A 26,728-nucleotide genomic window follows, 5' to 3' on the forward strand; every position below is an offset into this window, starting at 1 on the left:
ATCACAGGTCTATTAAACGTTCACTTGAACTACACCTCAGGATCCCTTGAGTATAAGCAAACTGGCTCAAATTCTTCTGCACTGAGTGTACTTGGAAGAAAATGATTGAGAAGCAGTTCTCACTCCTTGCAGTAGGACTTAATATGATTCACTTTTTCCTTCTATTCTTTGGAACGCTTCACCCAATTTGAAGTTACTACAGTATTTATAATAGCTAAAAGACAACACATCAAAGGATGTATTTAGAATCAATACTGTTTCTCATGATTGCACAAAAATCTTCAATGAAATAGCATTATCATTGACTTTAAAAAGGAATATCAAAAACCAGATAATTTTTATCTTTTATTTTTGTGCTCTTAAAAGTTCTTATATATAATTTCATTTATATTTAGATTTTGCTTTAAAATTCTCAACTATACATATTTGGTCTATGGAACCAAAACCCAGAATAAAACTCATAATGTGTTCAAATGAGAATCACTCAATTATTTAATTTCAGTGCTGATAAATTAACAGCAAACAGTGGTTACAGATTTGATATCTGGAACTAACTGGAAATAGTTACTCAACTTACCTGGTGCTAATCCAGCAGTAGCGGGGCTTCCCATGGATGGGTGAGAGAAAACTTGAGAGAAGGCAGACATATTTGACTGGGACACGTTACTCAGCCTGGAGGTTGATCCTCCTTTAGGAATAAACTCGCTTGCAGTAGGATTTGGTGTCTATTTAAAAATCAAATATATTAAGTTAACACACTTCAAGCCTAAAAAAGACATTGACTCTACTAGGTATTATTCCACAGTGTTCTGTTTACTGAATTTACAAGTATTTTAAGTTTACATATTTTGGTGTGGTATGACTAACTTTCTTGAAGGAAAGTCTGATAATCAAATTTGAGGATTCTGATCATTTCATCTGCAGGACTGTAATCTCTAACATATGAAATTTGGCTTTATTGTCAAGCATGCATCATTTCTGAAGTATTCTAACATACTTTAGAGAACTGGGAGGTTGACACTACCTCAAAACTGAGCAACAAGTTTCAAATTTAATATCTTTTACCACTTCTACCAGGATAAAGGACAAAACTACCTTATTTCCAAAATTAATCACTTCTCTTTTCTATATGTACAAATATTTCTCTAACAATATGCTGCCACAGATTTAAGTAACAGAGTAAAGATAAACACTTAGAAGAAGGCAAACATGTAGAAGGAATCAAGATAAAAGAAAAAACTGAACAGAGGCCCAATGTCTGGGCATCATCACCTACTACGAGTTATACTGAATATATTTACTACGTGATACCATAGTGGCATTATATAAATTTTTATACATCCAAGTGGTATGGTACTTCCAGTACTTCATGAACTACTAGAATGGTATGAAACTGTATATCAAATTCATAAAAAGCCTACATGTTGTCCACAGTGAATTTCCATAGGAGGCAAAAAATAAAGTGAAGAACTAATTACTACAAAATCCTAGAACAAGTTCCTTATTTGACATGAATCACACCTTAAACTTCAAAGACAGAGTTCAAAATACTAGATTTGGAACACAACAAGAGTATTTATTTATAAACTCTAAAATAAATGATATTAGCAGTTATGAACCAGCCAAAATTAAAAATGAAGTGATAAAATATTAAAGAAGTACTAAATCTGAAATTATAATATACCAGAAATACAGAATGAAATTTCAGTTTCTGCCACATCTAAGATATAAAACCCTGAAAATTAATCAGGTCTCAGTCAAAGCAGATTTTCCAAAGAGAAAAAAATAAATTATTTTTCATCACCTCAAGTATATTTGTTTATTTTATTTATTTATTTATTTTTTGACAGGCAGAGTGGACAGTGAGAGAGACAGAGAGAAAGGTCTTCCTTTTGCCGTTGATTCACCCTCCAATGGCCGCCCTCGCCGGCGCGCTGCACTGATCCGATGGCAGGAGCCAGGTGCTTCTCCTGGTCTCCCATGCAGGTGCAGGGCCCAAGCACTTGGGCCATCCTCCACTGCACTCCCGGGCCGTAACAGAGAGCTGGCCTGGAAGAGGGGCAACTGGGACAGAATCTGGCGCCCCGACCGGGACTAAAACCTAGTGTGCCGGCGCCGCAAGGCGGAGGATTAGCCTATTGAGCCGGCCTATTTTTATTTATTTATTCGACAGGTAGAGTTACAGATAGTGAGAGAGAGAGACAGAAAGATCTTCCATCTGATGGTTCACCCCCCAAATGGCCGCAACGGCCAGAGCTACACCGATCCGAAGCCAGGAGGCAGGCACCTCTTCCTGGTCTCCCACGAGGGCACAGGGGCCCAAGCACTTGGGCCATCCTCCACTGCTTTTCCACAGAGAGCTGCACTGGAGAGCAGCAGCCGGGACTAGAACCCGGTGCCCATATGGGATGCCAGAGCTGCAGGTGGAGGATTAACCAAGTGAGCCACGGCGCCGGCCCACCTCAAGTATATTTTTAAAACCCTTTCGAATTCTAAACTTCTCAAAATAGTAATATGTTCTTTAAATGTATGGCAAATTCATTAATTTCTGGAATAGAAAACAAACCACCACAGTTCACTGACATTTTTTTCCTGCTTATAAGGAAACAAATAACCACTTAACAGGATAACAAATATGTCAGAGCTAGCACAAACCAGTTAACCTTAAACCTATCCTACAAGGTGAAGGTAAAGGGACTGGCATTGTGGCATATTAGCAGGTAAAGCCACTGCCTGTTCCCATACAGGGTCTGGTTAGGTCCCAAGTGCTCCGTTTTTGATCTAGGTCTCTTCTAATGGCCTGGAAAAGCAGCGGAAGACGGCCCAACTGTTTGGGCCCCTGCACCCACATGGAAGCCCCAGAAGAAGCTCCTGACACCTGGCCCAACTCTGGCCATTAAGGCCATCTGGAGAGTGAACCAGAAGATGGAAGATCTCACTTTCCCTCTCTATAACTCTGACATTCAAATAAACAAATCTTAAAAAAAGACAAAAACTATCATATATACTGATAAGAATTCAAAATGGCTAGAAGACACAGGGTTTCAGGATTACAAGATTACAAGGCAGCAGCAAAATCAGACAAGGAAAATAATATACATGTTTTAACATTTTTAGTGTATTCCTGAGAAATAAAGACTAGCCAGTTTCCATTTCCCATACTTGTATATCTTACAATTATAGTCAATAATAGAGTGATTTCAAAATTGAACTTTTCCAATTTAAAATTTACTTTACAATATTTTTGAAAGCCTGTTTTAAAGGAACTTTAAAGGGTAAGCATTTGATGCAGCAGTTAAGATGTTGCATAGAAGCGGGTATGGGGGGCAGTTTTGTGGTATAGTAAGTGAAGCCATTGCCTGCAGCACCTATACCCCATACATGTGTGGGTTTGAGTCCTGGCTGGCTTCACTTCTGATCCCATTCTCTGCTAATGCACCTGGGAAGCAGTGGAAGATGGCCCAAGTGCTTGGGCCCCAGCACCTTGTGGTGACCCAGAAGCTCCCAGCTCCTGGCTTCAGTCTGGCCCAGCGCTAGCCATTGAAGCCATTTGGGGAGTATACCAGAAGGAAGACCCCCCCCCTCTCTCTCCCCCCCTCTCTCCCCCTCTCTATAATTTTGCCTTTCAAATAAATATTTTTAAAATTACTTTTTTAATTTTAAAGATACTGTATGGGACGTCCACATAACATATCAAAGTGTCTGGTTCAAGTCCTGGTTCCTCTTCCAATCCAGCTTTCCAGCTAATGCATGTCCTGGGAGACAGCAGATTATGACTGAAGAACTTGGGTCCCAGCTTACACCGTAGGACTCTTGGCTTAGGTCTGGCCCAACCCTAGCTGCTGCAGACATTTGGAGAATGAGCCAGCTGATAGAAAATCTGTCTCTTTGTGTCTGTCCCTCTTCCTCTGCCTTTAAATATACTGAAAATATATAAATAATTTTTAAAAGGGATACCATAAAGGAGAAAAGATGGAGAGGGAAGAAAATTGTACCTTCAACAAGCAAATCATATTATAATGAATTATAAAGGGCCTACAAATTTATAATAGAAACTATGTAAATTGTAGTTATATTAATTTTAATAAACTATCAATTTTATACAGTAATAACAGATGTCAAAAATCTATGAAACTGAATTGGAAGTAAATGAAAAAAAAAAAAAGGGCAAAAATCCCACCTCCCTTTTTGAGCTAATATCCCTTCAACTGCATAATTTGGGAGTTTGTTTTGTTTAGCTGTGAGCACTTTAGATGACATTTAGACACAAACATAAAGGTTACTGTAATTAAAGATAGTATTACTGTAATTATCATCAATATATATTAAGATAACATTTTAATCTAGCGATCCCAACTGATTAACTTCCATTTTCAAATGATAAATACAGGGATATTTTTTACAAGTAAAATAATATTCTGGGGACCAGGGTTGTGGGTAAAGCTGCTGCCTACAGTACCAGCATCTCATAAGGGCACTGTTTCAAGTCCTGGCTGCCCTCATTCCAATCCAGCTCTCTGCAATGGCCTGGGAAAGCAGTGGAAGATGGCCCAAGTCCTTGGGCCCCTGCACCTGCGTGGGAGACCCAGAAGAAGCTCCTGGCTCCGGATCAGCGAAATCAGGCCATTGTGGCCATGTGGGGAATGAACCAGTGGATGGGAAACCTCTCTCCCCCGGCCTCTGCCTTATAAAAAAATAAATCTTTTTAAAAAATAGCAATAACATTGTGATGAAGTTTGAAATTCAAATTTAATAAACTTTATATTTTTCTACTATCACATTACCTCAAATAAAAGTTGTTTTTAAAGTAAAATTTAATACTCTGGTGGATTATACTACAAGCAGAATATTTACTATTGCAAAAAGATACTCTTTAAGAGGCTAATCAATTAACAGTGCAATAAGAGAATACATCCACTAAATTCTTTCAAAATTTAGGTGGACAAACACAATAGGTTTGTGTTTAATGAAAACAGAACATAAGATATGTAATATCTCATTGCAAATATGTCAAAAAAGGCCTGTAAGAAAAAAATTATGATATTGATGGGAAGAATGATTGAGAAACTACGAATAATCTTGAATACTGGCCAACTTTTTAATCACATAGTAAATTCATAAAACCATAAAATACCTTCCCTTGTAGAGCTACTTATACTAAGTTTAATTAAGCTTGCTTGACCTTCCTTATTGACTAATATCATTAATCACTCTGTTGTAAACATGACCTAGCTAACAACATTATTTAGAGATAACTGTCAAGTAATAAATGATAAATATTTGAAGCATAAACTCTAATAGCTCTTAACACAGGCATACAACCAAGCAACTACCAACCAAATCTAGAAGATGAACATATACATCATGCTGAAAGTCTTAAATTCTGCATTTCCACCCTTCTCTGCTTACTGTACACCCACCCCAGGCAACCACTGTTCAACTTTCTGTCCCTAGAATATTCTAAAATTTTATATGAATTAACCATATGGTATTTTTCACTAGCTTCTGTCACACAGAATCAAAATTTACTCATGTCATTGTATCTATCAATATCTGTTATTAATGCTGATTTTAGTACTCAGTAATATGGACATACAAGTTTGTTTATCCTTTCATTTACTGGGCATTTAAACTGTTCCTACTTTAGACTATCACAAATAAGCTGCCGTGAACATCTGCACAACTTTGTGTGTGTGCCTATGTTTCATTAAACATAGTTAAACACAGTGAACGGCTTGGATGTCAGCAAACTGTTTTCCAAAGTAGTTTACTGTTTTAATACATTCAGCAGCACTGTGTAAGAAATAAGCTGGTCTGTGTTCTCAAGCTCATGTGCTCTGGTTGTTCTTTTTCACATTAGTCCTAACAGGTGTGTCATGGCATCTCACTGGGGTTTAAGTCTACACGTCTCAAATGACTTCTTTGCCATTCTGTATCTTCAAGGTGTCTGCTCACATTTTTTGGCCACTATTACAGGGCTTTTTGTTTTCTATTATGGAAGTCTGAAAATTATTTATATTCTCAACAGAAGGCCTGTCTCAGATATGTGAGTTACCAACTATTTTTTCTAGCCTATGAGTTGTCTCTTTAGGCCTTAAATTTTGATAAAGTCTGTTCTATCAAACTGTGTTTTATGGGTTATGTTTTTGGGGCTGTATTTAGAAATATTTGTCTAACCAAGAGGAGCAAATATTTGACTTAAGTTTTATAATTTTACATTTGAAGACTATGAGCTATTTTCAGATCATTTGTGTATGGAGCGTGACAGATGGGTCTAATTACACATTTTGCATATAAATACATAATGATCCCTTCTCCATTTGCTGAAAAAGATCATTTCCTCTCCTCTAGTTTTTCTACTTTATTGAAATCAACAGTCTACTAGTTATTTAATTTCTGGCCTCTCTAATCTGTTCTATTGAGTTGTCTAGCTTGATGCAAATACATTATTTCAATTTCTTAACTTTACAGTGTAGTCTTTCATCTTTGTTCTTTAAGTTGGTTTGGCTTTTAAGTACTTTATATTTTCATATGAACATTAGAGTAATAAGGCTGTCAATTTCTATTAAATAGTCTGCCAGGATTTTAACAAATTCTAACAAGTCTCTGAATTAATTTGGTGAGAATTCACATTCTTTTAACTTTTATTGTAAAACCAAGGAGGAGTGTGTGTGTGCTGGACTGAACCCCTTTTCAGAAAAGCCACTTCTCATATAAGCAGAGGCCATTGATGTCACCTTCCACCTGAGCCAAGGATGTCCTCTTCTCAAACTTGAGCTCCCCAGAGTACATCATGGCTCAGACTTGGGTCAAGCTCTTGGTACCAGTGTCTTGGCAGGAGTGCTGGATGCCAGCAATCAGGGGATGAATTTGTGGATGGACCCTTTCTCCTGCACAGACCAAGACCCCAGAGACCTCTTGTGCTACTTTGATTTTGTCAGCTTCACTGAAATAGTGGTTCTGGCTGCTGAGATGCTTGTCCATGGCATCGAGAGAACCCATACCCTGATTATCCCATCAAAGAAGTACTCCCCAGGGGCTTCGGTAGTGGCAGCCAGGAGGGAGCCCATCATTACTGTGGAGGCCCCAAGGGCCAAAGCTTTGGTGATATGCTCTGCATTCTGGATTCCTCCATCTGTGATGATGGGAACACCAAAGTGCTGTGTGTACTCGTATACCTTATAAATGGCTGTTGCTTGGGGCCGCCCACAGGCCAGATGGAGCTACTTCGCACGCCCACCCACAGGGCATCCACCCCTGCATCAGTGAGGTTCTTGGCCTGTGCAGCAGTGACCACGTTACCTCCAATAGCTTGGAGATTGGGGTATTTCTCCTTGATGTACTTTATCATATTGATCTGGAAGATGGAGTTTTCCTGGGAAGAGTCCAAAATCACTACATCTACACCACCTGGGCTAGCAAGTCCAGCCTGTCCTTGTCATCTTAATGAGTGCCGATAGCTGCCCCAAAGAGCAGCTGCTTCTTGGCATCTTTGGAGGCCAGTGGGTAGTCCCAGTTCTTCTTTAGGTCAGTCCAGGCAATGATGGCCACCAGCTCCTCATCTTCATTTACAATGGGCAACTTTCCCTTTTTGCTGCACAGCAGCATTTCATTTGCTACCTTCAGTGTGATGCCTGCAGGGGCAACCACTAAGTCTTCCCTCTTTGTCATGATCTCTTCTAGAAAACAGTCATGCTCCTCTTCCTTAAGAAAATCAATGTTCCTTGAGGAGATGATGCCCACCAAGCAGCTCTCCATGTGGCCTGTGTCAGTGATGGGGATTCCACAGAAGCCTCAAAAACATCCCACACTCAATCCTTGGGGCTGAGGACCACAGGGTCTGTGATGAATCTTTGTTCGTATTTCTTCACTTTCCGAACTTCATTAGCCTGGAATTTAGTTGTGGTGGATGAAGACAATACTTCCTGTAAGCGCCATTACTATGGCCATCCCAGCCTCTGTGACAATGTCCATGGGTGAGGACAGAAGTGGGGTCTTTAGCATGATCTTCTTGGTCAGAAGTCAGGACCACCTGGTCTGCAGTGAAGATGATGCACCCAGGGAGAATGAGACAGTCGTTGCTGGTGAGGCCATCCCCGCAGTTGAAGAGCTGCTGTGAGGTGAGTCTGTTGTCGGGCATGGAGGACGTGCCCCCACTTATCAAGCAGTCAGCCATTGCCAATGAGGAGCACTGCCGCATGCCTCAGAGGACCAGGCCACAGAGGCCTCTGCCGTCTGGGCCACGCCAATATAAACCAAGAATTCACATCTTAATATAACTGAGTCTTCCAATCCATGAAAAAGACAAACACTTCCATTTATTTAAGTCTTTAACTCCTCACTGGAATGTTTCATAGTTTGAGGTTTTCTTTTTTTTTTTTTTTTTTTTAAGATTTATTTATTTGAAAGGTACAGTTATAGAGAAGGAGAGGGAAAGGCAGAGGCAGAGAGAGAGAAAGTCTTCCATGCACTGGTTCACTCCCCAAATGGCCACAGTGGCCACAGCTGGGCCAGACCAAAGCCAAGAGCCAGAAGCTTCATCCGGGTCTATCCTTCACCTGGGCCACCTTTCTCTGCTTTCCCAGGCTCATTAGCAGGGAGCTGGATCAGAAGTGGAACAGTGGAGACTTGAACCAGCACCCATATGGGATGCCAGCACTGTGGGAAGTAGCTTAAACCGCTATGCCACAGCACCAGCCCATTTTTCATAGTTTTAAATGTAGAACTCTTAACCACTTTTGTTAGACTGGTCTCTAGGTATTTTACATTTTTGATGATACCACAAGTGCCTGAATGTTTTAAATTTCAATTTGTATGCATTTGTTGCTAGTACCTATGTCATCAGTTTACTATAGCTGATGTAATAAATTATCAAAAAGCAATTGGCTTAAAACAAGAGTTTCAGAATCCTAAGACCAAAATCAAAGTACTGGGGTTCACATTCCCTCCAAAGGGTCTAGAGAAAACCCCATTCCATGCTTCTCTCCAAGCTTTGGATGTCTGCCAAGCATTCTCTGTCATTCCTGGACTTGTAACCATATCACTCCAATATCTGTTCCACGTTTACAGCATCTTCTCCTATGTGTGAAATCTCTCCCAATTTAGTCTTAGAAGGATTTCAGGCCCAGTTGACAATTCAGAATGATCTCAATACCCGTAATTAGATCAACAAAGATTTTTCCAAAAAAGGTGAAATTCTTAGGTTCCATGAATTAGGACATGAACTTATGTTTTTAATTCAACTTTATGGAATTCAATGTTTTTTTTTTAACCAGATCCTATCTTATCTACAATAATTATGTCCCCCAAAAAATACACTTGTACTTACTTCTATCCAATCAGTATCTCTTATTTCTTCTTGCCTTAACACACTAGAATGTGCAGTAAAAAGCTAAACAAATGTTGTAAAAGCAGATACTTTCCTTTACTTCTTTCTGATCTTAGTGGATAAAAACTAAATGCTTTTCCCACTAAGTATTATACTAGCTAAGGCTTTGTTTCTTTTTACAGATGCACTGTATCAGATTAAGGCTGTTCCCTTGTATTCCTAGTTTACTGTGAGTTTGTTCTGAGAGGAAGAAAAACAAAGTTCCCACCACTGGTTCATTCCAAGTGCCAGCAACAGTCCCAACTTGCAGCTGAAGTTGGGAGCCATGAATTCAAGCCAGATTTCCATAGAGGTGGCAAGAACTCAATGACTTGAGCCATCACTGGGTCTACATTAGGAAGAAGCTAGAATCAAGAACCAGAGCCAAGGTTCAAGTCCAGATACTCCAAACTCCAGTGTAGGACATAGGCATCTTAACCCCTGCACCAACTTGCTACCAGAGTTTTTAACGAGTGCAAGTAGGATTTTGCAAATGTTTTTTCTCCATTGAAATGATCTTAGGACTTTGCTTGGTTGTGGTAAATAATTCATTAATTGATTTTTTTAAAATACTGAACCATCTTACATTGAGACAAGTTCTTCTTACTATTGTATTATCATTCTATATATTTGCTAGAATATTTAATAAAATTTTGTAAATTTCTATAACTATGTACAGGTTATTTATATTTTCTTTTTGTGCAATGTCCACTTTTGATATCATAATAACCTCACAGTAAGTTGGGATATATTCCCTCTTTTTCAATTTTTGGGGAAAGTTCACAAAGAATTTGCATTATTTCTTCCTTGTACACCTGGCAAATTCACCAATGAAGCCATCTAAGTCTTCTTCTAGGGAGGTTTCCATCATCTTTATAAACTGTTCCTTTGTTTGAATGGCCTTCTTTATCCCTGGGAATACTGTCTTCTTTGAAATCTAATTTTTCTGAAACAAATACAGTAATGCCAGCTTTCTACTGACTAGCATAGTATAATTTTTAACTGATTTTTGCTGTTTTGTTTCAAGTCAGTTTCTTATAAGATTCAACCAAATAAATCTGACAGGTTTTTAAAGCTCAACCTGAATATATCTGCCTACTACTGATGTATAGCATACTTACATTCAATATGATTATGGATATGCCGAGGTTTAAGCTATCAGTTGCTAACTGTTTTCTCTGCTCCATCTGACATCCTTTGTTTCCTTTTTTCTTTGCCTCTTTCTTTTTGCCTTCTTTGGGATAAACCATATTTTTCTAATCTCGTCTTATATCCTTTCTAGACTTACCAGCTGTAATTCTGTTCTTATGTTGGAGCAGTTGCCTTTGGTGTGTATCTTCATACCACATCACACACAGCGTAAGAAGCTCACGATATTATACTTCCATTTTCTCTCTTGAGATAGTCTTTTTGCTAGTCTTATCACTGATGTGTTATAAACCTTATAAGCCCACTGTTACTAATTTTGCTTTGAATGGTCAATTATCTTTCAAAGACACTTAGAGTGTAAGGAAAAAACTTTCTCAAATTTATTCACATAGTTATTGTTTCTCCCGCTCTTTCTCCCTTTGTGTAGATCCAGATTTCCATGGGGTACCATTTTCCTTCTGCCTGAAGTGCTTCCTTTAACATTTATTTTTTTTTATTTTTTATTTTTTTTATTTTTTTTTTTATTTTTTATTTTTTTTGACAGGCAGAGTGGACAGTGAGAGAGAGAGACAGAGAGAGAAAGGTCTTCCTTTGCCGTTGGTTCACCCTCCAATGGCCGCCGCTGCAGCCGGCGCACCGCGCTGATCCTGGCAGGAGCCAGGAGCCAGGTGCTTTTCCTGGTCTCCCATGGGGTGCAGGGCCCAAGCACCTGGGCCATCCTCCACTGCACTCCCTGGCCATAGCAGAGAGCTGGCCTGGAAGAGGGGCAACCGGGACAGAATCCGGCGCCCCAACCGGGACTAGAACCCGGTGTGCCGGCGCCGCAAGGTGGAGGATTAGCCTATTGAGCCACGGCGCCGGCTCCCCTTTAACATTTATTGAAGTATTTATTTGCTGGTGATGAATTCTTTCAATTTTGTATGTTTGAAAAGTCTTTACCTTAAAATAATTAAGTTTTATGCAAAGATTCGGAAGAAGTGGTACTTTTCACTATCTTTCACCAGGCAACTAAAATAACACTAGTACATTTTCAAATCCAAGAAATTAATATTGCTGTAATAATTTTAACTGAACTACCCCCTGATTTAAGTTTTACCAGTTTTATACGCATTCATTTGACTGCATTTTGGGAGAAAAATTCATATATAAAATTCTGGGTATTTTCTGTTTGTCCTATATTTTAAAGATACTGCTGTACCGTTATCTGGCTTGTATTATTTCCAAAGACAAACATGCAACTTTAATCTCTGTTCTTCAAAAATGGGTCTTTCATCTGGGGTTGCTTGTTTGACATGCCTTGGTGTAGTTTTCTTCATGGTTCTTGTGCTTGCAATTTTATAAGTGCCTTGGATCTTCAGGTTTACACTGTTCAACAAATTTGGACAGTATCTGCCCATTATTAGTTTTTTTGTTTTGTTTTGTTTTATTTTTCTGTATATCCCACACTCACCTCTCTTCAGGGACTCCAAATGCAAGTATATATATTAGGCTACTTGATGTCACCTCACAGCTTGCTTTTCCTCTGCATGTAGTTTTTCAGACTGTCTCTATTGTTATGCATTCAAGTTTACTACTCCTTTCTTCTGCAGTGTCTATATGATCTGTCATTAATTCTATCCAATACATTTTTCATTTCAGATATTGTGGAATTAAACTCTAAAATTCAACACGGATTTTTAAAATATCTATTCCATGTTTTTAATTGCATGTTTAACCTTTCCTCTAGTTGTCCTAAACATACAGAATGTGATCTTCTGGTATTCTTATACACTATTTCTGTTTAATTTTTGGGTAACTGTTGATTGACTGTATATTTTTCTTATGAATCTTATTTTCCCATTTCTTTACCTGCCTGGTAATTTTTTATTTATGGCCAATACCATACCTTGGTTGGTGATATATTCCCAAAAATATTCTAAACCATTGTTCTCCACTGTAAGTTGTTTAAAAATCAGTTTGATTCTTTTGAGTTTTGCTTTTAAATTCATTAGGAGAAATAAGGGAAGCATTTATTCTAAAGCTAAGTTGGCCCTGTTATTGAATAGTCCTTACTTGATCGTTCATGAAGCAGAAAGTTTTCCATATTCACTGGGGAGAACAGAAACTAATTTTGGCCTTGTGGAAGCTCTGAGAGTCATTTCCTGTGACTTTTCTGGAGATTTCTTTTTTCAGCTCAAATAGTCTCCTCATGATCAATACTGAATGGCAAGTTCAAGGGGATCCCCTTTACAAATCTTCAGAGCTCTGTGTATGAGCTCTCTCCTCTTCAGTACTTGTTCTTGTTGACCTACTGATGCCATGACACTGTGGAATTCCAATCTCATATCTTCAATTTACAAAGACTACTAGGCTCTCCCTGAGGTCTCTCTCCCTTCATGGAGCCTGGAAACTCTCTCAATTCAGTGAGCTAGGTTAATCACAGGGCTCATATCATTTGTTTCTCTTATTTCAAGTGCTATATTTGTGTGTACGTTCCTTGCAAAAGCCAATAACAGTGAATTACTTGGGAAGGCAGAAGAAGCAGTACCAAAAATGAAGGGAAAGGCAGGACTAAGGAACTCTTCTGCCAAGCTACAGTGATCTAAGAAGCATAAAAAGAAGAGACCCATGGATAGAACAGCCCTATTCAAAGCTATTTTACTAGTCTGTAGATTTCATAAATAACACAGAATAAAGAGGAACAGAGTAGGACAGAAAGGGGAAATCAAATGGTTAACCAGAACCTCCAAGTTCACATTTCCACAAGACCTTTCTTCTTCTAATTTAATGGGTTGTCATTTCCTCTTATTCAAGCATATCCAAATATGGTAAATTTAAAATTTATTTTCAAAATATACTCAACTTCTGAGTTATTCACATAGTTGAGGACATCTGGCTCTCCGATTTGTACTTTTCTGTAGTATCTGATTTTTTTTTAGTAAGTGTACTATATAATTTTTATCAAAAAGTTTTTAAAAAATGTGTTAAGATTTGAAAATCATGAAACCATGGATACCATTCCCCACTTCCTATTTGTTTGCATATTATCCCTGAGTGTAGAGTGGTATTATTACAAGAATTCACATGAAGTATGCAACATTTTAAGTTGAAACCATTAGAATCAAGGCATATAAAAAAAGAAAAGCTGTATCTGGAAGATAGAAGGCATTTAAAAGCAAAACCAGACTAACTGCATATCTAATACTCAAAAGAATCTGAAGTTATTTAAATGTCAAAGTGCTCCAGTAGCAGTAATCATTAGTCGTCACAGGGCATATGACCCAGTTTATTCCCAATATTACTCCCCTAAATAAATAAATAAATTTCCATTTAAGTCAATTAACAAGTAGACCAGGAAACTGAGACCATCAATGTATTTCAGAGAGGTAAGAATTACTTTATACAGCTACACTTATTTTCTGTATCTATGCATATCTTCTATCCATAGTTATAAAAGTATGTAAGTAGGCAGAATTATTTAGAAGCATTCTTCTTAACCAGGAATCTTGCCATATTTAATCACAAAATTTAACATCTGTTAAGATTTCCAAATGTTTTCCACAATGGTATTTTTTGCCATGAAGTAGTATCAAGGGACAATTTAAGACTACAAAACATGATATTTCAGGACTAGCAATAGGCCAAACATTCATATAGCTAGAAAACCACTAATGTTCACTCATTCAGTAACACATAAAAGACACTGTGTTAGGGAAAACACAGGCACTGCATGTTCACAGGCTGGCAGCTCTCAGGTACTGAATGTATCCTCAACGCAAAACAATGCTACACTCCCAAGAGATCAGAACATCCATGTATCAAACAAAACATTAAGTATCCACAATAAGCTATAAACTATTAGCCTTTATAATGAGCTATAGAAATAATTAGGACAATAGCATAAGTGAGCAGGTGTCTAATGCTGTCTAATTAGTTCATAAGACCAAATGCTTGAATTCAACCCAAAAGAAAGATGTGCCAAGTCAAAAACAGAGTGAAAGAAATGGAGGGAAGGAGGTACACAAAACCACACGAATGTTCAAACAGAAAGCTCAAAGGCAGAAGCATGAAGACGTGGCAATTTTCAGGGTCCATGTTCAATAGGTCCACAGCAGGAAGCAGGAACAAGATCAAGAGGCAGTGCTGAGGGCCAGTTATGGCTTAGCAGATAAAGCCACCTCTTGCAATGCCAGCATCCCATATGGGTACTGGTTTGTGTCCTGGCTGCTCCACTTCCAATCCAACTCCCTACTAGTCTGCCTGAGAAAGCAGTGGAAGATGGCCCAAGTGCTTTGGCCCCTATACCCACGTGGAAGACCAGAAAGAAGCCTGGAAGAAGTGCCCGACTCTGGCTTTAGCCTGGCCTAGCCCTTGCCATTGTGGCCATTGGAGAAGTGAACTAGTTTAGATGGAAGATATCTCTGTCTCTACTTCTCTCTCTGTAACCCTTTCAAATAAAATTAAAATAAAAATCTTTGAAAAAGGAAAAAAGAGATATTAGGATGCTTTCTAAAGGGATGTAGATTTTTTTCCTAGAAACAAAAACCAAATGAAAAGAAAAATCAAGTAATAATGAAGTGATTTGAAAGGTAAGATCAGAGGCAAGAAACCAGGTAAGATACTATAATGTTGACAGTCCAAGCAACAAAGCTGGAGTTAAACTATAATTCAGTAACAAAAGAGTGAAGATAATTTCAAAGTAGCATAAGCAATAGATTTTAGTAGATGAAAGATGTGGCAGGTAAGGAAAGAAGAGTCAAAACAGTCTCACAAATCAGATACTGAGTGACATTAATAACAAAGATAGACAGGGACATATAGTTGTGAATAAGTGTCCTTTGTGACACTCATTCATGCATGAGTGAAAGAACAGGTCTGAAGCAAAATACATGGTTGCCATTTTAAACCTACTGAAAGTGAAGGCCTGTGAAATATAGATGAAGATGTTCAGAATAAACTAGAAATACAAAGATACATCAGAAAGTTCACGGAGGCTGGCACCGCGGCTCAATAGGCTAATCCTCCGCCTGTGGCACTGGCACACTGGCTTCTAGTACCGGTCGGGGCGCCGGATTCTGTCCTGGTTGCTCCTCTTCCAGTCCAGCTCTCTGCTGTGGCCCAAGAGTGCAGTGGAGGATGGCCCAAGTACTTGGGCCCTGCAGTGGGCCCTGTACCCACATGGAAGACCAGGAGAAACACCTGGCTCCTGGCTTTGGATCAGCGCAGTGCGCCGGCCGCAGCGCTCCAGCTGCAGCAGCCATTAGAGGGTGAACCAATGGTAAAGGAAGACCTTTCTCTGTTTCTCTCATTGTCCACTCTGTTAAAAAAAAATAATAATAAATAAAAAAAAATAAAAAAAAAAGTTCATGGAGGGGCCGGCACTGTGGCGGAACAGGTTAAGCTCCCAGCTACAGAGATGGCATCCCATTTGGGTGATGGTTCTAGTCCCCACTGCTCCACTTCTGATCCAGTTGCCAGCTAATGTGCCTGGTAAAGCAGCAGTGGACAGCCAAAGTTCTTAGGCCCCTGCACCCGTGCGGGAGACATGGAAGAAGCTCCAGATACCTAGTACTAGACTGGCTCAGCCTCAGCTGCTGTGGTCATTTGGGGAGTAAACCAGTGGAAGGAAGACCTCTTTCTCTGTCTCTCCTTTTCTCTCTGTAACTCTTTCAAATAAATAAATCTTACAAAATAAAGTTCAAAGAAAATGCACATTATTTTTAGTTTTCAATGAACTTTTTAAGTATCCTCATATAATATTTAGAGTAAGTGCAGAGAACCTGGAGGAGGGGGAAAAACCAACTTAAGTCAAATCCAAATCCAAACAGAAGTAGCTGAAGTAATGAAGATATTTGTGGACACCAAAAAGCACTATGAACAGTAAAAGAGAAGACAGTCAGCAAAAGAGCTCAGGAGTTTTTAAGGGAAAGGCAAAGGACAAGAGGGCTACAAAAACAAATAATAAAGATACTTGCTCCCCTTCCAATTCAGCTCACTGCTAATGTGCCTGAGAAAGCCCCTGCACCCACATGGAAGACCGATGAATCTCCTGGCCCAGCCCTAGCCATTATGACCACTTAGGAATGAACCAGCAGATAGAAGACGATGACTTCTCTGCCTCTGCCTCTCCTGCTGCCTCTCTGTAACTATAATTTTCAAATAAATAAATCTTTAAAAGCAAACAATGAAATATACCAGTGAGGAGTTAAAGACCTAAATAAATGGAGATGTCTATCTTATTTGTGAACCAGTGAGTGGAAGTTATCTCCCCTCTTTTCTCTCTCTCCCTGCCTCTCCTCTCTTATATAAAACTCTGGGTTTCAAATAAATAAGAATCTTTTTTAAAAAACACTGCCAATTTTGGCAGTTAGTAAACTTATTAAAGTTTTTAATACAGTGTTCAAAGGGAAAAGGAACATACAAGGAATTAAAGATAAATGAAAGATGGAAAAGTAGCCACAGTAACAAACATTGCCCAAACTGTACAGCAGTTTCTTAAACAAACTAACCACCTTTCTCCTCATGTAGCACTCTTTGTTCTAAGGTTCCCCAAATAACAAGAGAGATTTAAACATACTGTGTTTGATTTCTTCCTCTTACTTTACAATGTTGAAGGAGAGAAAATCTAAAAATTAGAGATAGGTGATAGAATAAACTGCTAGAAGGAACAATGATGAATTATAGAGCACACAGCAAAGGAGCATCTATTTGTCTGACAAAGGAGGAAAAGATTAAGAAAGGATATGAATAAAATATACAGAGGGCTGAGAATTGAGGAAATTCATTCCCAATGGCCTTTTTTCTCCCGACTCTGTATGACAAAGTCATTATTCAAAAGTGAAAGTGAGGGCTGAGTAGATTCAAACAAATTGGTATAGCTAAACAACAGGAACTGTAGAGAAGAGGAGAGAGGGTCTGGAGTAGAATGAAGGGCACAAAATCCTATAGCTAAAGTAGAGCCACTGCCACTTTACCATAGTTACCCAACTCTTCAAAGGCTCAAGGAAACCGAAGCAGCTAAGCTGAAACTTCACGTTATAATTTTCAATACATTCCATTCAAAGCCTAAATTCCCCTTTTCCTTGAACATACAGACAACAAAACCTAGAGAATAACTAAAGATGAAGCATATCCAGTGAGTTCAAAAGCTCTCTGAGATTTTAAAAGCACCAGCAATAAGCAAGAGAACCTGTGGGCCAAGAGATTTAATGTGAACATTTTAAAACACTTGTACCAGAAATGCCATCTGATCAGAGCAGAAGAGGGGAAAATATCATCAAAAGAAATGCTGAAAAGTAGATAATGAAGTCAGATGGGTCCCCTAACAGAAAAACAGTCCTTGCTGTTTGCTGGATAAACTAAGAGTAATAATGATAAGCTATGATAGAAAATCTCACTATTTTCTAAGATCTGAGACCAAATGAACAAGATTTAACATGTTATTACTTTCAGGTAAAACTTAATCTATAACATCATAAGAAGTTTATAAAATCATGTATTTCCCAAGAATTTTACACAAAATTTTTATGTGAAGAAACACACTGTTACACTGTTACCCTTTGCCTGAAAAAAGCAAATCAAAACTAATTTTTGAAAATACTCAAGTGAGTCAGCATTGAAATGTAAGTCACTAGAAAGTTAAATATCACTGCACCACTCTACACATACCACGATGACATATACACATGAATATAACTACACATAGTACTCTATAAATAACTATACACGAAGACCTACTTTAGGAGACACCATGGTAAAATGAAAGAAAAAAAACATTTATAGAAATATCTTTTATGTGCTTGGAAATATGCTCCCTTACAACAATTCTATAGGAGACGTGATAAAATATTTTAACCTCAAGCAAAGGCATTTGGCCTGTACAATCACGGAACAAAAGTGCATTTGAACTTAGATGAAATAAAGTATTCCTAAGGCAGAGTCTTAGATGATCTTCCATTTACCATCTGCTGGTGTTCGATTATGAGAATAATACAAAACGGGGAAGTTTTTTCACTAAAAAACACTGTTGAGAGGTAATTAAAACTATTACCATGATCAGAATACTAAAAATTATCAAGAATAACTGGATACTATTAAACATTGATTTTTTTTTAAGGAATGGAAGATCTCTAATATTTCAAAAGAAATTACCAACTTTAGGTCTAAAACAATTGAGACACTAAAACTAAATAGTACTAACAGTTGTTACAAAATTCAAATAAAACCAGTGAAAAAGGCATTGTGGTGTAGCAGGTAAGCCTGCCCATGCCAGCATCCCATGTGGGCATTGGTTCCAGTCTCACCACTCCACACTCGATCCAGCTCCCTCTTAATGTGCCTGGGAAAACAGTGGAAGACGGCCCAAGTCTTTGGGCTCCTGCTGCCCATGTGGGAAGAAGCTCCAGGCTCCTGGCTTCAGACTGGCCCAGCTAAGACCAAAGTGGCCATCTGGGGAGCAACCAGAGGATGAAAGATCTTTGTCTCTCCCTCTCTATGTAAACTCTGCCTTTCAAATAAATAAATCTTTTTAAAAAAAGTATGATCAATTTTCTTAAAAACATAAATGTCTCAGAATGAAATTTTACAAAATCTATTATACAATAAAAGAAAATTAAGCTGTGGCATTTTCAAACAAGCATAATACCTTAAGAAAAATAGAACACACATATGGCTAGCCTCGATTACTTACAATTCAGTGGGAAAAGACAAACAGTTAAGAAAATTTACTATAAAACAGAATGAAACTGGTAAACACCAAGTATTCTAAAAATGGGAAAACAGTATACACACACACTCATACTCAAATATATATACATATGTTCCCTGCCTCCCCTGCCAGATAATTGAGTAAGTATTCACAAGGAGGTAGCATTTCAGTCATCTCTTGAAGAAAAACCAAGAAAGATGTTTTTTTCAGGTTCATTTAACAATAGTACAGAGAACCGACACCATATTTCATAATATATATAATACAAAAGATACTATATAAGAATGTAGTATATGTGGATGGATATGGAGAGACAGCCTTTGAAAGGCAGGATATGACAGATGGAGATGATTTGACAAAAATTACTCAGAAGATGTTTATGCATAAAGTGTAAATGATGTCACAGCTGAAAACAAGGAAAGGAGGGAGATGCTGCAGATTTTTAAACAAGGATTAGAGGCAAACAATATAACAGGAAAACTTCTGGGCTTAGGATTAAATACATTTTGGCTAGCATCCCAGCTCTACCACATAGAGGATATCCAAATGCTTAGGACCAAAAGTGTTTCAGATTTTTGAAGAATCGCACATATATAAGAAATCATGAGGAAAAGAAAGACCCAAATCTACAGATAAAATTCATTTGCTCCATATAAACCTTATACACACTCAGTCTGACAGTAACTTACACAACATTTTTAATGGACTGCATTTTGACTGCAACCCACTGCATGAGGTCAGTCTGTGATTTTCCACAAATATATGTGGCGCCTTGTGGTACTTAAAAGGTTTCAGATTACAAAGCATTTCTGTTTCCAAATTTTCAGATTAGGGATGCTAAATCAAACTAGCATTAGGTTTTTCTAACACACAATTTTCATTTTTTTTAATCAAATGGGGATAATATGTGGTTGTTGTTACAAAGATTCAATATGATAGGAATTGTATTATTACCCAATGTATTGGTAGCCAAACCTCAGGAGTTAACGTCTCATAGTAAGTGGCAGAATGTGGGAGATGGCAGAAAAGGAGAAGTCAAAAGATATTTAGTCTCAGTGACTGGGAAGATGATAATACCATTAACTGAAGTAGAAACATAGGAGAATACATAAAAAGCAGATGTGGAGAACAGAAAAATAAGTTTAAACATGTCAGATCTGCAATGATGGGGGATATAAATTACATGCAAAGATATCAGAAAGCACAAGAAATCTGAATCTTGAACTCAGAAGACAGTTTAAACTTTATTTAAATTTCAGGGATAAACAAAGAGCATGCAAAGAAAAGAACATACAAAGAGCAGAATTAAAAAGGAATCATGAATGAAACAAAGAGTTAAGAGTGCAAAGAGAAAAGTGTTTCAAAAATAAACATAGCCAGCAGTCTAGGAACTGCATGAAACTGTTAGATTTAGCAATTAAGGAGATCTACAACAAACTCTGAGAGCAGTTTCAGGGGCTGGTGCTACGGCACAGCAGCTTAAGCTACCACCTGTTGCACCAGAATCCCCTATGAACACAGGTTTGAGTCCCGGCTGCTCCATTTCCCTTCCAGCTTCCTGCAATGACCCTAGCAAGGTAGCACCAGATGGCCCAAGTGCTTGGATCCCTGCACCCACATGGCAGACCCAAATGGAATTCCAAGATCCTATCTTCACCTTGGCCTAGTGTGGCTATAGTGGCCATTTGGGGAGTGACCCAGCATATGGAAGATTTCTAACTGGCTTTCAAGTCTACAAATAAATATAACATTTAAAAACAGAGAGAGAACAGTGTCAGCAGAAATTTGGTGACATGAAACTGTACACATTTAAGGAATAAACAGGTGGTAAATAAATGAAGAAAAATAGTACAAAAGATTTCATGGGTCCCTAGTTGGGAATTCCACAAACACATTAATGGAGAGCAACTGGGTATTATCAGTATTTTTTTTTTTATTTGACAGATAGAGTTAGACAGTGAGAGAGAGAGAGAGACAGAGAGAAAGGTCTTCCTTCCGTTGCTTCACCCCATAAATAGCCGCTACGGCCGGAGCCACGCTGATCTGAAGCCAGGAGCCAGGTGCTTCCTCCTGGTTTCCCATGCGGGTGCAGGGACCAAGCACTTGGGCCATCCTCCACTGCCCTCCCGGGCCACAGCAGAGAGCTGGACTGGAAGAGGAGCAACTGGGACTAGAACTCGGGGCCCATATGGGATGCCAGCGCCACAGGTGGAGGATTAACCAAGGCCATATTATCAGTATTTCTAATGCCATATGAAGAATAAATTTAGTCTCTATAAAATGACAAGAGACTGAAGAAAATTTTATCTCTTTAATTCTAAAGTGAAAACATGAAATCACTGTTCTTGGTGGAAAACAAAAAGATTAGTAAGTAACAAAAGGTTGACAATCATGCATGTTAGAAATCTGGTGCTAAGGAGAATAAAGGCAGTATGAGTGATTATATTTCATCACTTGAGTTGAAAATCTAAAAGATTTTGTTAAGCTTTTTGTTGTTTGGTATTCATTTTATTTTCAGAAGCTGAAAAAGGCCAAACAGTAGGTCAAGATTAAGAAATCAATGTAAAGAGGCCAAAATTCTGGTATAATGGTGAAAGCCATCACCTCATATGGACACCATTTCAAGTCCTGTATATTCTACTTCCGATTCAACTCCCTGCTAATGCTCCTGGGAAAGCAGTAGAAGATGACCTAAGCATTTGGGTCCCCTGCGCCTATATGGGAGACCAGGAAGGAGCTTCGGGCTCTTGGCATCAGCTTGGCCCAGCTCTGGCCATTGTGTTCATTTGGGGAGGGAACCAGAGGATGGAAGACCTCTTTCTCTGTCTCTTCGTCTCTTTCTGTAGTTCTGTCTTTCAAATAAATAAATAAATCTTTTCTAAAAGAAGAAATCATAAAAAAAAAATAAAAATAAAAAAAAAAGAAAAAAGGCCGGCGCCGCGGCTCACTAGGCTAATCCTCCGCCTAGCGGCGCCGGCACACCGGGTTCTAGTCCCGGTCGGGGCGCCGGATTCTGTCCCGGTTGCCCCTCTTCCAGGCCAGCCCTCTGCTGTGGCCAGGGAGTGCAGTGGAGGATGGCCCAGGTGCTTGGGCCCTGCACCCCATGGGAGACCAGGAAAAGCACCTGGCTCCTGGCTCCTGCCATCGGATCAGCGCGGTGCGCCGGCCGCAGCGCGCCGGCCGCGGCGGCCATTGGAGGGTGAACCAACGGCAAAGGAAGACCTTTCTCTCTGTCTCTCTCTCTCACTGTCCACTCTGCCTGTCAAAAAAATAAAAAAAATAAAAAAAAAAAAAAAATAAAAATAAAAAAAGAAGAAATCAATGTAAAGAAACGCCTAAAGTTCCAGAAAGGCAGGAAAATATCACTGAGAAAAATAAATTATATGGAAAAGAATTGACCTTAATAAAGCAGCACACTTGGGCATAAGCTACAGTCCATGTCTAGAAAATTACATGTGCAATCTTACTCTTAAGAAATGCTGTCCTATATAAGCTCAGTAAACCAGTGCAGTTAGAACTGTATCACATCCAAGTGAAAACATGGGTTCAAGTTTTGGCTCCTGGGGCCAGTGTTGTGGCATAGCAGGTAAAGCTGACACCTGCAACACCAGCAGCAGCCCATATGGGCATCAGTTTCTGTCCTGACTGCTCCACTTCCAATCCAGCTCCCAACTAATGTATCTGGGAAAGCAAGAGAAGTTGGTCCAAGTGCCTGGGCACCTGCCACCTACATGAGAGACCCAGATGAAGCTCCTGGCTTCAGCCTGGCTAAGACATGGCCTTTGCAGCTATCTGGGGAGTGAATCACCAGACAGAAGATCTCTCACCCTCTCTATTTCAAAATAAATAAATGAAACTTTAAAAAAAAAAAAAAAAAACACAAATTTTGTCTCCTCTACTGACTGTTTAACATTACTCAGCTTCTCTGAATGCGTTTCTTCATTTCACATACATTTATCCCATGAGATATTAGGAAGCCCAAAAGGCAATGTATATAAAAGTTAGCATGGTGCATGGCACAAGACAATTAAGAACTACTGTTAGCTATGATTATTAAAATAAATATAAATATTCTTCTAACCTGAAAAGACCTAAGCTTTAAAAATTTACTTATTTGAAAAGTCATAGTTACAGAGAGAGGAAGATCTTCCATCTTCTGGTTTACTTCCTAAATGGCCGCAACAGCCAGGATGGACCAAGCCGAAGACAGGAGCTTTTTCTGGGTCAGTTGGGTGCAATGGCCCAAGTACTTGAGCCATCTTCTACTGCTTTCCCAGGTCCATTAGCAGGGAGCAGGTAGGACTCAACCCGGCCCCCAAATGAGATGCTAACACTGCAGGCGATGGCTTAACCCACTGTGCCACAACACTGGGCCTAGGACCTAAGCCTTAAAGGAAAGAAAATCAGTGGAACACAAAAGACTAATATTTATGGCTAACAATTTAAACCTTTATGTGTTAAAAATAAAAAATAATATTAAAGGGTAAACATTACCCAAAACCAAAAAAAATCTTAGGGAATTGATATATAAAATTATTTTTCTTACTAAAATATAAAAAATATATACTAACATAATCTTCAGGTCCCCAGTTTAGGAATTCCCAAAGACAGCAATGGAGAAGAACTGCATTTTTCTCAATACTTCAAACATGACTGATAAATGTAAGGCATTTTAGAGTTAAAAAGCTCAAATTCAGAGTATTAACATTCTGCGTCTCCTTAAAAAAACTTTTTGAAGCATAAAATAACAGTATTTGAAATATTAGACACCAATTTAATCTTTCATACACATTAATGCAAATTTATTACTAGATGTCTTAACAAAAAAGCATAACTCTGGTATATGTTCTTACACAGACAAAAGTGACCTCAAAACTACTACTGTTGATAAATGGCAGGGAGGGAGGGACAGTGGCAGAGAAGCCTAGTGTCTACACCTCTGCATTGCTAAGTATAACATCCCCACAACTCACAAGCAGTTCTAGTACCACATCTATCTGTTCTTACACAGGCAGGGTTCAATTTACTTTCAGGTTTTCTTTTCAAAATTGAAAAAAATCCCATCTCTAATCTCTCCTACTGATCCCAAAGACAAGAAAAATTCAGGTAAAACACTATTCCTAATTGACAAATCCAAAATTTTCCAACAGTATTTTAAGTACATACATGATATATGAAACCCTTTGGCTTTCCATTATCTTTAGGGGGGGAACAAACACTACCAAAATTTCATTTGGGACAAATCTCACATTTTGCAACATGTTTGAGAGTAACATTTTTGTTCTTGTGCCCAAGGTGGCATATATATTGCTAGTGTATCTATACTGAACAAAACAAGAGAGGCTGGTATTATGAAGTAGTAGGTAAAGATGCTGCCTGCAATGCCAGCTTACCACGTGTTAGCTGGGTCGTGTCCCAGCTGTTCCACTTTTGATGCAGCTCCCTGTTACTAGCCTGGGATAGTAGCAGAGGATGGCCCAAGGGCTTTGGCCCCTGCTACCAATGTGGGAGACCTGAAGAAGTTCCTGGCTCCTGGCTTCAGCCTGGCTCATCCCAGCCACTGTAACCACCGGCTCCCTCCTTCCTTCCCTCCCAATCTTCCCCTCTCTCCCTCCCTCCATGTAAATTTTTGAATTAAAAAAAAAAATGATATTGTAGAATCTGTTTATAAGGTAGGAGACAGAAATAAAGCCAAGTTGTGAAATTTGTAATATTTTTTTATGCTTTGTACACGTGGGATTGCAGAGATTGGCTAGGAATTATTTTTAAAACTAATTTACTCAAAATTTAGAAAGAAAATATGCTACTACTTCTGGCTAAATTGAAAATTTTGACCAAAAGCATTATCTATACTATAAAATAATTACCAGTTATAATCCAAACTAAAATGGAATATGAAATTTTTACAGGTACTTCAACATCATATAGGGACTAGCCCTTGAATTATTAAAATTCACTTTTCATTGTTTAGAACTGACAACAAAAGGCAGAGTCAAAGACTGAAATGCATCTGTAATGACCCTATGACAACATACCATTGAATGTGATTTTAGAGGAAATCTGATGTTTGTTTATACACAATCTTTATTTCCTATCAAAAGTTGAAAGAAAGAAAATATATAAAGCTATTATATATAAAAGATATATAGATATATATATATCTATATATAAAGTTCAGATTCTAAACAAATGGGACTTTCTGTACTAACTTTTATAACATGACTTTTGAGTGTAATACCCTAAGTAACTCTGTATTAAAAACTAATTGATCTCAAATGTTAACAAGTTTAAGAGGAAAATACAGAAACAGGAGAAGCTTAAAAAGCCACTGAAGCTAAAAATCATTCAGTTGGTTACTGAACCACTAACTACACTTTGATTCAAAAATTTTAGAAACCACTCAGGTATTTCAGATAGGTCATCCAATCTTTTTACACCCGCCATCACACATAGATACAGAAAGTTGCCATGATATTCACTTTCAAAAATGTCTAATAAAAATCATTTTTACCTGTAAATTGTTTTCTGTGACTCTGTTCCACCAAACCATATTGATGGGTACTCCTGATTTACACCTGTCGGCAAGGCAGCCAATAGGGTTCTTTGCTTTCCGTGCCTTTGATCCCATCGGAACTAGCCTCTCTTCCAGCATCCCCAGGCGATACTTCCTTGGCTAGGAAAAAGAAGGAAAGAAACCAGGCCACTCCTAACATCCCCACACTAATCTAAACTAACATATAGAAGACAGGGGAATGGTAAAATAGGGAACAAGAAAAATTTCTATGATACTCCTTCTAATGTCCATATCACCACCCACTACTTCCCACCTCCACCCCCCATACCTCCAAAATAATCCACAGTCTTTTAGAGGCTGAACAATATTATATAAAGCTACAGGTGTTGTACAGAAATATATTGTAATCTGATTTTAGTTAATGAATAGAAGAAATTATCAGCAAAGTAAATGCTTTGCACAATTTTCCACTGGCACTTACCTATTCTCACTGCAATATGAAGAAATGGCTTCAAGGGCACAAAATACAGATTAGAAAAATTCTCCAAACTGTAGCTTTTTCTGCTCCTCAACTTGTTGCCTTATTTTCTAGTAAGAACTACTCCACTTAAAAGAAGGAGCTGATTTCTAAGCAATGGATTTTTATACCTTAAAAACTTCTATGCATATTAGGCTAGATTCTAAGACACTCACTCTACCTGAAATGAGCATTAAAACTAAGGTACTCAATGGAAAAAAATTAATTTCAGACTAAAAGTAAAAGCAACAAAGTAACAATAACACAAACCTTTTTGGTCTTTTAAATCTTAGTAATTTGTTACTGAATAAACTGTCCAAAATCATGAAATCATTGGGTAACATTGTAATAAAGTTAATAAACCATCTTAACAGTGGTGAGCAGCGCTTTTAAACCTGGAATGTAATGAGTTTTCACCATCTTTTTACAATTTGCACTAAATTGTATCTTACAGGGAATTTGTGTGTTATGCTTGTGTATAATCTGCCCCTTCAA

General features: G+C 38.3%; 1 protein-coding gene and 1 pseudogene across 15 annotated transcripts in view; both read right to left on the reverse strand.

Annotated features, from left to right (window-relative positions):
* The window catches only part of PAN3 (poly(A) specific ribonuclease subunit PAN3), a 153,145-nt gene that overhangs the window by 77,845 nt on the left and 48,572 nt on the right, over nucleotides 1-26,728 (reverse strand). For 8 of the 14 annotated variants that reach the window (XM_008275215.5, XM_089304279.1, XM_051834120.3 and 5 more), the window contains 2 exons: nucleotides 25,714-25,875; nucleotides 578-725 (listed from right to left, as the gene is read on the reverse strand). The exons of 3 other annotated variants lie outside the window; for them this stretch is intronic. In XM_008275215.5, the coding sequence (XP_008273437.3) occupies nucleotides 578-725; nucleotides 25,714-25,875 (310 nt within the window). The remainder of the gene's footprint in view (nucleotides 1-577; nucleotides 726-25,713; nucleotides 25,876-26,728) is intronic. 3 more of the 14 variants (XM_051834118.3, XM_089304282.1, XM_089304283.1) reach the window with 1 other exon arrangement.
* Nucleotides 6,464-25,852, reverse strand: LOC127487696 (inosine-5'-monophosphate dehydrogenase 2 pseudogene; annotated as a pseudogene). Its single transcript, XR_016213360.1, has 2 exons — nucleotides 25,714-25,852; nucleotides 6,464-8,235 (listed from the first exon to the last, which is right to left on the reverse strand). The product of XR_016213360.1 is annotated as an inosine-5'-monophosphate dehydrogenase 2 pseudogene (transcript).

This window comes from Oryctolagus cuniculus, chromosome 9 (assembly GCF_051225735.1).
Source record: "Oryctolagus cuniculus isolate XC-2025 breed Fujian yellow rabbit chromosome 9, ASM5122573v1, whole genome shotgun sequence".
NCBI classification, from domain to species: Eukaryota; Metazoa; Chordata; class Mammalia; order Lagomorpha; family Leporidae; genus Oryctolagus; species Oryctolagus cuniculus.